Source organism: Motacilla alba, chromosome 1 (genome assembly GCF_015832195.1).
Source record: "Motacilla alba alba isolate MOTALB_02 chromosome 1, Motacilla_alba_V1.0_pri, whole genome shotgun sequence".
NCBI classification, from domain to species: domain Eukaryota; kingdom Metazoa; phylum Chordata; class Aves; order Passeriformes; family Motacillidae; genus Motacilla; species Motacilla alba.
In genome coordinates, this window is record NC_052016.1 from 109,290,101 (window position 1) to 109,304,934 (window position 14,834).

Consider the following 14,834-nt stretch of genomic DNA (forward strand, 5'->3'; position numbering starts at 1 on the left):
AACAGATTAAAGTGCAGTTTTTCCAGCTGATGTCCATTTTAGATGACACTTGGACTTGAATAAACATAGGTCTTCTGATTTATATCATATCTTTGTAAAGAAATAAGTAATCTTTTTAATTTTGAAAAAGATTTTACCTGTGATTTTACCTTCTGCAGCAAGAGTGCAAACCCCTGTATTTAGATGTTGTGGAAGGCATATGAACTGCTAGCATCTTAATTCTCTCTGCCTAGACAAAATCAAAAAATCTCTAAATAAAAGATGAGCCTCCAAATAAGCATGCTGTTACAAAGCAAAAGACTGAAGCCTTCATCCCACTGGAGCTCCTTGGAAATGAATACAATTTTAGCCACCAGCATGACTCTTACCACAATTAACTAGTTTGGACAAAGCAGCCAAGTCAAGAGTGAAGAAGTGGAGGCCCTGTAAATGCTCATGTACATCAATCCACTGGGAACTGGCTACAACACCATCACTGCTTTAGAGGAAAGCAATATTCAAGTAGTCAACAAGAATATGCTGCTGAATGTTAAAGGCTTTTGGAATTAGCATGGATATGCAGAAAAACTAAAGGTATTTGGGGGAAAAATGCTTTCTGGTGTTCAATTCAGGAGTTACTTCTTGAGTACAAAGAAAAAAAAAAAGAAAGAAAAGACAAGGTGTGTATAAAAATAGCATGTCAGTCTAAATGCTGCTACAATACCCATTGCAGAGAATGGTAAACAGGTTGTGATTACATTACACCACCCTTAGCTCACTTGGTGCCCTAGAAATTCAGCACTGATTGTCAGAGCATCTTACAATTACTGCGTCTGTCATCCACTCTCATGGCCCTGGAATCCAAGCAGACAAGCAAGCAAGCAAGTAAACAAAGCAAAGGAAACAGAACTGAGGTCCCCAGACAATGGAAATTTTAGAACAAAACATGATTTTTCTGGAGCTTTTTTTCCTGATTCATCACTGATGTTTATTCTTCTGACAGAATTCTTTCTTACAGTTGACAAGAAGCAAAACAAGTTCTACTCATTGGTTAAAATGCTTAAACTACATCAAGCCCAAGAACAAATTTTTGAATGCTTAAGGAATGGTTGCATTTTATTTTGATTAAAAACCATTCTATTTTTCAAAATAACTATAACTTCTGAAATATTTAATAAAAGAAGTTACTGGTGTTTTACTTAACTACCCCAAAAAGTATTTGAAAATCACATAAAGGGAAGTCCTTGAAAATCACCTGCTGGACGGACAGAAAAGGAATTATTTATACGTTCGTGGCAGAATAAAGAGAAAATGACAAGCCTGTACTACTTTTGGCATAGCACTCTGAGGGATTACATACAGAAGAAAAGGGAAGGAGAAAGGAAGGGCAGGATTATTTAATCAGTATGTGTTGACACTCCCTATTGGCTCAGAGTCTGTTACTCCAAAACAAAAGATGAGACTAAGTTCTTTGGTGGATTTTCCAGATGTGTAGTTTCTTTAGGAGAAGGCACTAGGTCCTGAATTAAACTTGCTTTATTGTTTTTATCTTGTATGAATCAAAATTTATCTATTGAATATGTTACTCACAATTGTTTATTGTTTTAGTGATTATTTAGCATGATTTCTTACTTAACCACTGAAAAGCTAAGAAATCTTAAAATTTAGGGTTTCATACTACCCTTTGCTCTGTTGTGACTACATGAACTTCACAGTTTACATGTAATCTGCTTATACTTCTTAGTACAATGACATTCAGATGGTTTTGTCACTGAGATGTAAAAAGACAAGATTTAGTGCTCTGATGTAGTTATTCAAGATTGAGGTAACTTCATTCAAACATTAGCTGTGAGCCAGATGCCAGTCCCTGCAGGCTTCCCTTTTGTCATGGGAGGTAAAACAGTCCCTTTAGCATGTAATTAATCTTTGGGATAAAGAAAGCTCCTGTCCTAATAATGCTTTTTAGTCTACAGACTGTGAAGACTGCTTGTTGTCTACAAGCAACATCACAGACACCTAAATTCAATCACCAGAATGCCATGGTAGCTGCTATTTTTAAATATCTTTGTTGTGTAGTCCATGCATGTTACCTGCCAGGACAGCAGCCAGGTAATCTGTCTAAAGATCAGTTCTTATCTATCTGGATCTATATATCTACAGATTAACAATAAATCTATAAATCCAGCTACCTAATAACTAAATAATTGAATAATGATGTTGTGGCATGTAGTGTTGTCTTTATACAAGTCCTGTATTATCTTTTCTACTCTGCATAGTCAATTCACAGCAATTTTAATTAAAATACACAAATTTTAAAAGCTCCTGGTTCTGGCCCCTGAAGAAGATTGAAACTGTAACCTCACTGCACATTCAAAAGTAAAATTGAGATTAGGAAGAGTTTATTGTTCATCTTTTAAAAAAAAAGGTATTAACTTGGATAAGTAACTTATTAAAAGACAGAAAACAAAGAGTTTCATCACAGTGATCAGTGGAGCTGTTCAGAGATCTAGATCAAGGCTCTTGTTTTCCACACCTTCCCAGGTGACCCACCAAAGTGAAAAGACAGGAACTAAGTTCAGGTGTGGGAACTATACACACTATACATAGACTCCTGACCAACAATATTCAGGTAGAATTATATAAATATAATTTTATATAAATAAAATTACACATTTGGAGGAAAAGTGCCATCTTAAGACAGAAATAATAAGGCTTTGAAACCCAGAGTTGTTAACACTTTGGAAAGCAATAAAGAGAAATGGGAAATGCTATCAAAATGCTGCATAAATTCATCCAACACCTTGGCCATCGTGTGCAGTTCTCACCTCCATTTGCCCTCACACACAAACTGCCTGAGTTCTCAAAGGGACTGAAAAAGACAGAAAGTCACCAAGAATGATCAAACATGGAACAGATCCCTCATTCTGGGAAAAAAAGATACAGGTGACACAAGTCTATAAAAATCAGGAGAGAAGGTAGATAGGGAGGAGTCACTCATTAACTCTTCCAGTAATAAGAATTAAGGACTCACTCATCTCTTCCAGTAATAAAAATTAAGGGCTATCAAATAAAATTAGCAGGTGCCATCTTCAAAACAAGCAGAGGGAGGTAACTCCTTCCCACAGTGTGTGATCCACAGACTGGAATGCTTTCACAGGAACTACAGGAGCTAAAATGTTACATGCAATGAAAGTATGACTACTTGATTTGCCCAAGGAACAAAGATCCATTATGGTTATTAACACAAATTTCAAAATTATTAGAGGCTGCGAAGAATCCCCACAGGAATTTCTTTTTTTTGTGCAACCTTCCCAACATCATCCCCAGGCTTCCACTCTCGTGGAGTCACAATGAGAGCCCAGACACAGTCCTGATCTGAACTACAGATTTCCCAGGATCTTCCAATTTCCAAGAGATATTATTCTTTATCATTTAGAAATAGAATATTGAATAAAGGACTCTTCAGAAAGTAAATTGAAATAAAGCGAAGTGATACAAAACCAAAGTGATAACTTAAGGGAAACTTCAAAGGATTACCCCAACTCCTATCTCCCAAACAAAAATCAAACTAAGTTCTTCAGTTAAAAAGAGAGCAAAATCATAGAGAGAACAAAGATATATGGAGAAAATAATTAGAAAAGCCTTCAAAATTATACAGTCCTCTGGTAGGACACTACAGAAATTTTCAATGGAAAGATTTCAAAACTAAGAAATCTTTTATGGTATGTATGCAAGTCTACTTTCCTGAGCCATCTTCTGTAGTTGCCAGAGAAGTGGAAAACCCACTATGAATCTAAAAGAGTACAAAAATCAAATATTGGACTGACAGTCAGCTATTGCAATGAAAAAGACAAATCTACAGTACAGAAATGTATATTTACATTTCCTGTTGAGCCACCTCAAACATGTTATGACCTGTAAGGTGGATTATGTCCATCACAACACTAAAAAGAGAAACCTTGTACAACTTGCCAACCTCCTGAATAAACTCTCATTTATTTCCAGTCAAGCTGTCTGGAAGGGCTTTGACTGTTAACAGCTTTTGCTGAGAAACCACTAGAAATTTAATTTAAGACATCTTGAGATGCACAATATTTCAGAGTATGAATACAAACTGTTCTCTCAGTGGTGAAATTGAAGTTTATGCTGAACTGTAACTGTATCGTCCACATTCGTGTAATTTATATTTCTGCATTTAGAGGAGTCTCAAACCTTCGTAGTGGGGAAGAATTCTAATTAGAGAGGCTGCTCCACAGACTCCTAACTTCCCATTTGCAATGACAAAACATCTCTTCAGCAATTTCTGAACTGCTTAAATCGAAAATTGCTTCTGTTCCTGTTTCCAGCTGTTGAGCTCCATTTAGAAATGACCTGAGCCAGCACCAAATGTCTCATCTGAGCACTGAAACTATGAGGTATTGAGGAGACCATCAGTCTTCAAACCACAGATGAAGAAGATCTTCATTAGCATTATGGAACTCACCAGAGAAATCTGTGCTATCTGAAATAACATTCAAAGAAATAGGTAGGTAAGCCATGCAATGCAAAGTTTGTGGTTAACCTCTTGGATGGAAAAGGAAGTAGAAACAAAACCATGAACAGTGAAACATTCCCAGTAAAACTCTGGATAGCTTGGAGTGCACGTTTTGCTTTTTGCAGTGTAGTCCACAGTTAAACCTGCTCTACCAGCAGATAAGTTCAAGACTCTAAAGCTGTTGTAACTTTATATTTTGACAAGTTCCTAAAATTTGAAATTATAGGCAGGGAGGGGACTGGAGAGGCTTTTTTCCTTCCAACATACTTGATGTATTGGACAGGAGAGAAACCTATATATCTTAAGTTCATTAAAACATCAGTATTTCTGTAAAATTTGGACTCCTGGCATTTGATGCTGTCAGGCTGTCAGTTTCAAACCATTAGTGAACTGAAAATCTGCCTTGCTAAAAAAGGTTAATGGTGAGAAAGTGAACATAAGAGTTTAGATGAGATAGACACTGCTGAAACAATTGGAGCGAGACATATTAGAACCACTGATGAGTAAAAGCACTTAAGTAAATGAAATAAAAGGCAAGCACAGAATGAAACCCACACAGCACACTCCCAGCTGCCTGATCTCAAAGCTCTGGAAGCGTGCACATCAAAATGAGCATGATGAACAAGCTCATTTACTTTTTCCTCAAGCTGCAGATTTGTAATGCTAGAAGGTGCTTTTGTATCAAAAGCATTTTTTTTAAGCAGAAAGCCTTTTTTCTTCCCTGCTTTATTTTTCATTCTCCTTTTTTACTTTCCTTCACATAAATGTAAAGGAAACATGTCTCCCTGCTCTCTTTGTCATGAATTTTACAATTTGCAGGTTGCTAGTCACAATTAATTTCTATCTCTGCTAGGAAAAACACTTTAGTCAGTCTGCACTGAGTGAATGAAATTCCTTCCTACTCTCCCAAGAGAACCATGCCTGTCTAGATTGGAACTGGTAACTACATGATCCAGATTGCACCATCCAGCTTAGAAAAGATGGTTATAAAACCTCCCTCTTTTACAACAATTACTGAACCTTACAACTGCTACATGAATCTCCTCTTCCTTTCGCAGCAGTAAGGGAAGCAGTGCAGCCACTTCCATCTCTGAGAAGAATAAAATAATCTATGAAAACAGTAAGCAGGGAATGTCTCTTCTTTAATATCATCCTCTTTAAAGTTGCAGCAGTATTTCTTTGCTCTTTTGTGAAAGTTATGATGTTGGCAACAAACTGACAAGTAGCTGTTCAATGACATTTTTCAAATTCAATTATCATAAATAAAAGAACAAACCCGTACTGTCATGCAGATTATCCCAGATTTAGTGCAGACAACCAATATTTATTCCATTTTGGAATTATACTTCTTCGTTTCTCCTCAGATTAACTTTCATTTTTTTAGCTTTGGGGCTTTTCCCCTCACCTTACATCACTTAAATCAGAAGGAATAATAGAGAGAGGATGAATAATAGAGAGAATATTACTGAGGAATAATAGAGAGATATTTTTATTTTAAACACTTACAGGGAAGACTGCAGAGCAACAAGTGACTCAAAACACAAATGGAAAATGACTTTCACCATGTGTTTCAGCTTTTCTTTCCAGCAAGTGCGTTTGGTACTGAGACTGCTGCAGAGGAAAGTATCTTCTGTCCAGGTGGAGGGCTCTGCTCTTTGTGTGGCCAGTGTATGGCAAAGAGCCCAGCAGCCACCAGCAGCCCCAGCTTGGCCACTGGTCACTGCTGCAGCAGGAGCTGCCCACTCTCCCTCTCCTTGGCTTTTATTGGGAAGCTTTTACAAAGCACTTAGCCAACTAACAGTAATAATATGAGCTCACATCTCTAGTATTTAAGGATTATTTTAGAAACACAGAATGCCAAGAACCTCCTATAGAAACACACACAAAGCATTGAAAAGGCTTCTTAGAAACTGGCCTACAGATTTTTTTATCTTACCAAGTGCCTGGCTCATCTATGATCCTTTCACACTTCTTTCCTCCTTCCTCTTTTCTTTATTTAAGGCAGAGAACAAGAAAGACACATGGCACATTTTAGGAGAAAAGGCAACTCAAAAAACCTGTTGCTTCATTTCTGCACACAGCTTACTGACTTTTGCTGTGAAAAGACAAAGTTGAGGGAAATTTATATTTTTGTACTAAGAGCTCCCAAAGTATCTGCAAATATTTAAACAGTTTACTTGGTATCTCTCCATTCAGCTTTTTATAAAATTTTACAAACAACAGTTGATTCTAGTTCCTTTTATCTTGCGGGGGCGGGGAAGGATAATTTCCATGTAGGTTTTATTACAACAATATAATTTTCTAAAACACTCATTCATATCCATTTTCCTCACTTGGAAAAATGGCACCTCACACAGAAGAGGAATCAGTAAAGCTCTTCCTCTTTTTTCTGACAAGAAGTACAGTTTTGTTGGTGTATTTAGGAAGGAAAAAACACAGGGTGGGGGGTGGTGAATTTTCACTTACTAAGCAAACATTTGAAAGAGCAATACATCCTAAAAACTTTAAAACTTGTCTTGCTTAACTCTAAACTTGTATTACTCTTCAGAGTAAGAAAATTGAAACCACATCATATAGAAATAGAAAACACGTGTGCAAGTTTAATGGCCAAACAGGCAGAAAGGAAAAAATGCAAACTAAATAGAGCCAGGAGAGAATATGGTCTTCACACAAAAGTAACCCCCTATTCTAATGCGGACCTCCATAGCAGGAATGGATTTCAGGATCCTCAGCACTCTTTTTCCTTCTTTTCTTTTACCTAGTCATCATCTTCCAAGTGTGCAGAAGAGCCAGAGAGCCCTACAGATGAAACCTGTGCTATGCAGAGTAGATATTATGATACATTTTTAAACAGCCACAGAAAGAAAACCCCAACTAATTGTGAAATAAATACCTCCTCTCCCATTGTGAAGCCAAGCTGCCTTTCAGCAGCTGGAAGTGTCCAAGAAGAGTCCTGGAGTGCTGCCCCTGCCTTGCATGAGCTCAGCTCAGCGAGAGCCGGAGCCCAGCCCTGACAGTGACTCACAGGCCGGGCCATCCCCAGGAAACAAAAGTTCCACTTGTTTATTTCACAGGAAATCTGGACCTTTTCCTACCTCTGCTCACTCACAGCAAGAAGTTTCCTCTCCTTTCCAGCTTAGACTTTCCTGGCTTCTTGAGACCACCAGCTAAGAAAAGCAAGGATGTGAGTGACAATTTACGGAGCTTTTGTGAACAGCCCAGGCAGTAAATTTTGCAAATAACTCTATTGGCAAATAAGCTGATGATAAATTCTTAATGTATTGGTCTTTCTGGTGGGGGGAAAAAAAGTTAAGATTTCGTGTAATTTATGTCTTTGTTTTGTCTTTTGTTTTTAAAGAAAAATGTTCAAGAAACTGAAATATCATCAACATGATGCTCTGTTCCATTAAAATCCTATAAATTCTTAATGTTGCCTCCCCTAAAAACATTCAACTTTAAAATGTCTGAATAAGGTCAGGGGAGGGAAAGACACAGATGATTTGGAAGAAATTAAAGATTTATATTTAAGCAAGCTACAAGATACTATGCACTCTCATTTCCATTTGACTGTTTAAAAATAATCCTGAACTAGGAAAAATATAAAGAAAGAAAACATTTCAGAAAAATTCCACAAGCTAATAAAGCTAAATAGACAACAAAAGATGAAGGCATAGATTTCACTTCAAAGGTTATATTCAGTTTGGTTTACATTCATCAGCCTTTTTAATTACATAAATTTCAAAGTGGTGTAAGTAAATTTCAAGGCAGGTAATTTTTTTTTTGCATAGCTATTTCTTCAATTTTCAGAGTTAATGTGTGCTAAGACTATCAGAAGTTATTTCATTCGAATGTCTTTATAATCCTGTTAAAGTTATAAAACATAACAAGTCAGATGTAGTAATTAAAATCAGAAATACTATCCAACAAAATCCAAATGGAGCAAGAAAGGAAAATACATTTTACTGAGAAACACTAGGACAGTTCATAAAACTGTTTATCTCTAAAGTCTTGATTACACTAATTAACATCTTTTCATATCAATGTATATAAATTAATTTTACTTAGGCAGATTTTATTGCTATTAATAAACATATCATATTGATTCAGGACCCAGTCCTCTTAAACTCATCAGACAGTAACTAATCTAGCTTGCAGGTCAGTACTGTTAACTTCTGAAGCATTTTTTCTCTACTGTTGAAACATGAGACAAAAGTTCCTAGAAATTCAGTTTACAGCTCCATCAAGTATCTCTGGAACTCAGGAAATCAGCTTTATTATAAGCGACGTAAGCAAAGCATTTGGGGGTTTTTAACAATTCTTCTTTTAGGATGCCTGTTGGGGTAAAAGGCCTGGTAATGGTACAACTGAAATTCAGAGATTTACAGTGACTTGCAAGCTAATGATCACCAGCTGGATCCAGAGCAACTTAAAACATACAGACTTTTATTGCCATCCTATTATGAAATAAAATTGCATTAGCTTAAACCTACACATCCTGTTTTTCTGACTGGAGCATCCTAAGATTTCCTAATCAAAACCATGACTGAAATAACAGGAGTTTTCCTTCCCACAGAGCACTCCTCCAGGAGAACTCAATCTGGCAGAAGCCCAGTGCTGTGCCCCAGGAGGACAGATCAGACCTTCCACACTGCTTTTAGGAATAACTTGTACTATTATCGATACTTCTTACACTGCTCTACTTCTATTTTAAGATGCTCTTCAAGCAGCTCGAGTCAGAAACAGTTGAAAATACTTTCATGCATATGTTTGGTGTGTTTCTTTCACATTGACAATTTTTTTCTGAATAAAGTCCAGCTGTATACATGTAAAGTCTTGTGGCATAGACAACTAACTTGCAATTATTTAGAGTCAAATAGCTCTGTTAATTAAAGAAAAGAAAAAAAAAAGCCTAATAAAGCATCACAGACAACACAAACCGGTGTGTGTGTGTAACATCCTCTGCCAAAAAAACAGTAATACAGGCTGCTGTGTAAGCTGAACCATGTCATAGATACCTGGACAACTCTGTTCAGACAGCTTGAACATTTTAGAAACCAAACTGACTGAACTTGAAAGCACAGATGGGATAGCACAGAAGGGAAGGAAGCATACAGGAGATCAGGAGTCACACTTCACTCACATTGCACACTTCAGTGACTCAGCAGAGAGTCACTACCAGCTGAAGTTAGCGAATTTATACCTCTCCTTAAACTTAATTTTGCATTTCCCATTCTACTCCTTTAGTGCTAGGTCCTGCATTGAGTCTGCCCCCCCAAAATAGGGCAAGCTGCTTTTCAACTCTCCCCTGTCAATCTTCATTCCCCTACCCCTCCTTCTCATTCCTCCAGAATTGGGTAGTAAATCTTTTAAAGTATTTATTTATAATGTCCACGCTGCCTCATGAACATCAGCCACCATTTGCAAACCTGTCCTATTTTTTTCACATAATGAAAGAAACGCAAATCTTCTTTCCACAGTGAACTCAAGGAACGGGAAGTTACACCAGCAAAGGAGAGAGACCCTGCTGCAGGCAGCCCTGCTCTCATGACAGCTGCAGAAGGGGCCAGGGTCCTTCTTCCCCTGCAGCTTTCCTCACAAGATGGCACTAGAATAAATGCTGAGGACAGGGATGCCAGACTGTCGCCGACAGAAACTTCAAAGCAGAACATGAATGTATCTTGAACAGATGAGTGCCTCCTCTGTTCCTACATGGAATTCGACAAACTGCTGATGCTTGCCACGTTTCTGCTGCCACTGCTGATGGCTGTCTGTGAAGAAAGACATGCCAGAGACCTGTGCTTTCAAGTGCAAAGTGCTGCACACACACTTGGTGCTCCCACTGTGTGCTCTCTGCCTCAGCAGGTGTTTTTAATAGCATTGCTAGTCAGTACCAGGTGGTTTTGCTTGCATCCATTTTTAATCTCAGGGTTTTGAGCACTGAATCTGACATTTCTATTAGGGGAGAAGCACTTCCAAAGGCATGGGAGAGGCAAAGCAAGTGGCAGTGACTCGTGAGCTGCAGACACACGTGGCACACGCGGCCGGGGCTGGCCGTGCACCGCGGGTGCCACAGGGCAGGGCTGGCAGAGCTCAGGCACATCCTCAGCTGGCTCAGAAATGCAGGAGGAGCCTCCAACTTGTGTCCCTCAAAGACTTCTTTAAATGACAACTGAAAATTAAGGGGTAAAATGTTTTCTGTGAGCAGGCAGGCAGGAACTGAGAACAGGTGTGCAAAGACAGACTCTCAGCGCAGTTTCTGGGTTCTCTGCTTGCCGGCTCGAAATAGACCTTGCAGGCATTCAGTCTCAGAGTTTACAAATTTTTATCTTATTACAAAGGACAGGTAGACTGAATAATTGACAAGAGCTTCTAGCCCTTCTAGCCCTTGTGTCTACTTCCATTAGTTCTTCTCCATTTCTCCTATCCAAAACATACTGAATATATAAAAAAATAAAAATTTCTGTATGAATTCAGTGCTTTGCGGTAAGGATCCCTAAACACCAGTTAACTAGATCTTACAAGCTGCTGACTCTAGAGCCATGAAAGCCTCCCCCTTCATATTAAATCTTAACAGAGTCTGCAATACTCCCTGGGTTGATGGCTGAGTATATAATTTACACTAAATTGTGGCAAACAGTACTGTAATCTCATCAAAGGATGTTCATGAAATCTAGCTCTAATCAAATCCACCACTGTTAGCCAACAATAAAAGTTTTGCCTGAAGGAAGTTACAAATACATCTCAAGTGGAAAATGTAAAAAATACTCTCAACAGTCTCTTCTGAAGTAAGGACAGTTTTCAGGAAGATAAAAATAGCTTTTTAAGACCTTTTATTTTATACTCATCTATCATGGTCTTTAGCATTTCCAAGCTGAAGCCTCAACTCACAAATCAACCCAATACAGTTCAGTCAGACTAAGAAATGTGTTTGTTGAAATAATTTTCCTGCACTTGTAGAGGTTTATTCTTAGATACAGGAGAGGAAAAAATGATAGCTTGTTAGAACAATGGAAGCACATACAGATTATATTGGAAGGAAGTCCAACCTAGCAACAGAAGCTTTAGATAAGCTACTACCAAATGAAAAAGGAAAAAAAGAAGTAAGCATAAACACCTGTTTAAATGTGTTGAAGCTGCAGAGCTGAGGTGAGACAGGCATTTCTATTTGACCATAAATATTGTGCTGCTTTCAAGAGTGCTACCTGAATTTTCTCAGGACACACAGCCTGTCTATATGCATACCATATTTCTTCTAAAAATTTCTTCTAAGATTTCTTCATCTCTTGGTGAGTTTGACTGTGACTGCATGTGACTATGACTTCAGTCGCATGCAGCATTGTAAATTAGTTCAGTTACACTTCCCAGGAAATCTGTCAGAGCCAAGGCTCAGGAATCTGATTCTGCTGATACACACTGCCAGTGGTCGACTCGTCAGCACCAACAGGCAGTGAAATGGACTACAAAGCATAAGTATTTGATTCTTCTATTTTTCTCAAAGAGCAGAGCTCTGATAGTGCTGCTCAAACAAATCTCCCACAACTGCACCATTAACTTCCCTGGGATAATCTGCCTTTGTGATTTTAGAACAAATAATGGCTAAGCAATGAATTCTGCCCACCAATAAAACCAATGGGGTTTCACGCGATTCCTCAGTTTTGCTTTTTATTGAGAGTTTATCGATCAGCTCAAAAGGCAAGGGCGATTGTATCCCACATTGTTGCCATTGAGCAAAGACTTGAAGCACATTAAACTGCCTGGTGATTTACAGGAGACCCTAATGACCCCTGCTTCTGCTCAGATGGCAGCAAACCTTTCTGCCTTCATGTTCCTGCCAATATTTGTGTAAAAGCCTTTTTAACACCCCAGTAATTCTGTGTGAAATATGATCTAAGCTTATGATTCATAAAATCGAAAACATATTAGAACACAAAGTGATAACACCAACAAAATAAGACCCTGCTGATTCTCCTGTAAATGGGACTGACATTTTACATGAGAAATATCATGTTATAAATAATCCCACATTATAAAATCCTCACAGTAGCTTACTGATGCTTTTTAAAAAAACAACTGTTGTTAGGGAATATTTTAAATCAAAACAGTTAAAATTATTATTACATCAATAATGTTTCACCAATAACTGTATAAAGAAGCAACAAAAAGTTTTAGCATCTCCAAACTTCAGAAAGCTTAAAAAAAATAAAAAATTACAAAAGGGGGAATAGAGGAAAGCATTTTTACTCCTTCTTTAAAAGTTTACAAGTTATTGAAAAACTAAGGCTACTTGTAAATGATAAATACACTTAACCGGGCAAAGATCCCTTTAGAAACAACATTGCTTGAGAAAAATATGGATTATTTGGAACTCTTCATGCATTGCTACACTTTGAACCAGTGTGCAGAGCTCTCAGGCTAAATTGGACCTTGCTAGTGATGGCCAACTTCATGCAGGATTCTCTTAAAATCAGCATTAAACGGTAAAGAACATGGCAATGACAACGGAGAAATTTCTTGCAGTGGGGAAAAAAGTGTTTAGGGAGGTTAGTGGTCTGGAGTTCTGACAGATGACATGTCACTGCCTCATGTTTTGGTGCTGGTAGCAGGAAAAGACCACAGTGCTGAAGCCTCTGAACCTGCTGAGCTTCTCAAAGCTTAACCTAGTCCTAGACAGGAAAAAAGCATCAACAGGAAAGAAGTGTTGCCTTTAGTTATCGACACATTTCAAGCACAAATGATTGATTGTGTTTACAAAATGAAGCCATTTTATTTTCTACTGACCGTGGCAATTTTAGGAGAATTTGAAGACATAAGATGGAAGGTCTGTGTTACAAGTTTCCTGAAAGTTGTATATTCCATTTTTGTCTGGGTAAAAAACCTGTTAGCTGTTTGTGCAAAACCTCACATTATTATAAAGTGGAGTAAGATTTTTCCTTCAAGGAATGAAGGCCACTTCACAAGGACTTTTCAAAGACTTCAAATGAAAATAAATGCTCCTGCAAAGCCTCACATGTGAGTTAGGAAGTTCACCCAGAAACAGAAGGCAAGCAAGCTTTGAAGAAGTCAGCAATGGTCAAGCAGTAATCCAGTCTAGGTTGTTCCTTTATTTAGATTATTCCAGCTCTTCCCTACCCTCTTTATACTAAATGAAAAATGGTCACCTGCAAAATATTAACCCAATGTCCCTCAGCATAATTTAGTTCAGAAGTTTCCACCTCTCTCTGCAGGACCTCCTTGTCTCCTCTACTGCTGTAACTCAGAGTGGATGTGGGAGTAGGTTCTGTGCTATAAATCAGATCACTGGATTTATCTAGGTTGAAAAAAAAATCTTGCAGGCGAAAAAAGGTAATTGCTGTTTCTACAGACAAGTGGACAAGCATGAATCAAAAGGTGAGAAGTGTCCACACCAGGTATCAAGAGCCCAGGAACTTCCTAAAATCATCAGTGGGGGTGATTGGGGTGAAAGAAAATGCATCATGTCACCATGCCCATAGCAGAACTTGAGCCTGTGGAAGCCTCCTAGCACTGCTCAGCACATCAGTAGCTCTATGCAAATCTGAGTGTCATTTAAAGGAAGGATTTCACAGATTTATTTTTTTTTAGCCGTGACTTCATTGGAAACCATGTACTTCTTGCTTTCCTAAAGGACATACTTGAGAGCAATTAATTTTTTAATTTTTTTTAAAATTTTATCATGCAGCTAACCTCACTGGAATCCATTTTCTAGTCTGAGGCAAAAATAAAAAAGCAGAACCTTGTCTACAGAAAGATTAGGAAATAATGACCATAAAGCTTCAAGTAAGTTTTGGCCAGTGACAGAACTTAAAACTTTAAGATGAAAACTTCTTTAAACCCAAGAGACAATTAAGGAAGGACACATACCTTATCTACTGGGAGGAAGTCGTTTTCAACTTCTATTGACCTTGGTCGTAGCTTTATGGGTTTGTCTTTGAAGATATCTCCAAAGCCAACACCTTTGACCTTTTTGGGTTGGATTGTCGTGCCTCCATTGGCTCCTTCTGATTTTGTACTGCAAGAGTCACCACCATCACTCTCAGAGCCTGTAGCATCTTTTAGGCCTGTGAAAAGGAGGGATGAAAGCTGTGAAACTCACTATTTTGAGATCAGATAGTGAATGGAAAATTATCCCTCCCACCATCCTCTTGAGGAAAATGAAACCACAAATAAACAGGTAGAGAGGATGCTCTCTGTGCCGTGCACTCATTTTAACTTTGAAAAATGACTTTATTTCATCACATTGGTGTACTGGTTAGAAATTACACCAATCCACAAATTCACAAAACATGCATACTCCAGCATCAAA

General features: G+C 38.0%; 1 protein-coding gene across 10 annotated transcripts in view; it reads right to left on the reverse strand.

The window, feature by feature from the left end:
• Window positions 1-14,834, reverse strand: part of SH3KBP1 (SH3 domain containing kinase binding protein 1) — a 213,236-nt gene that overhangs the window by 66,498 nt on the left and 131,904 nt on the right. For 9 of the 10 annotated variants that reach the window (XR_005257534.1, XM_038142201.1, XM_038142178.1 and 6 more), the window contains one exon: window positions 14,393-14,589. Coding sequence is in view for 9 of the 10 variants with exons in the window: in XM_038142201.1 (XP_037998129.1) it covers window positions 14,393-14,589 (197 nt within the window). In the remaining variant the exon portion in view is untranslated. Of the gene's footprint in view, window positions 1-7,406; window positions 7,982-14,392; window positions 14,590-14,834 lie in introns of those variants that run through there. The other variant, XM_038142259.1, reaches the window with a different exon arrangement.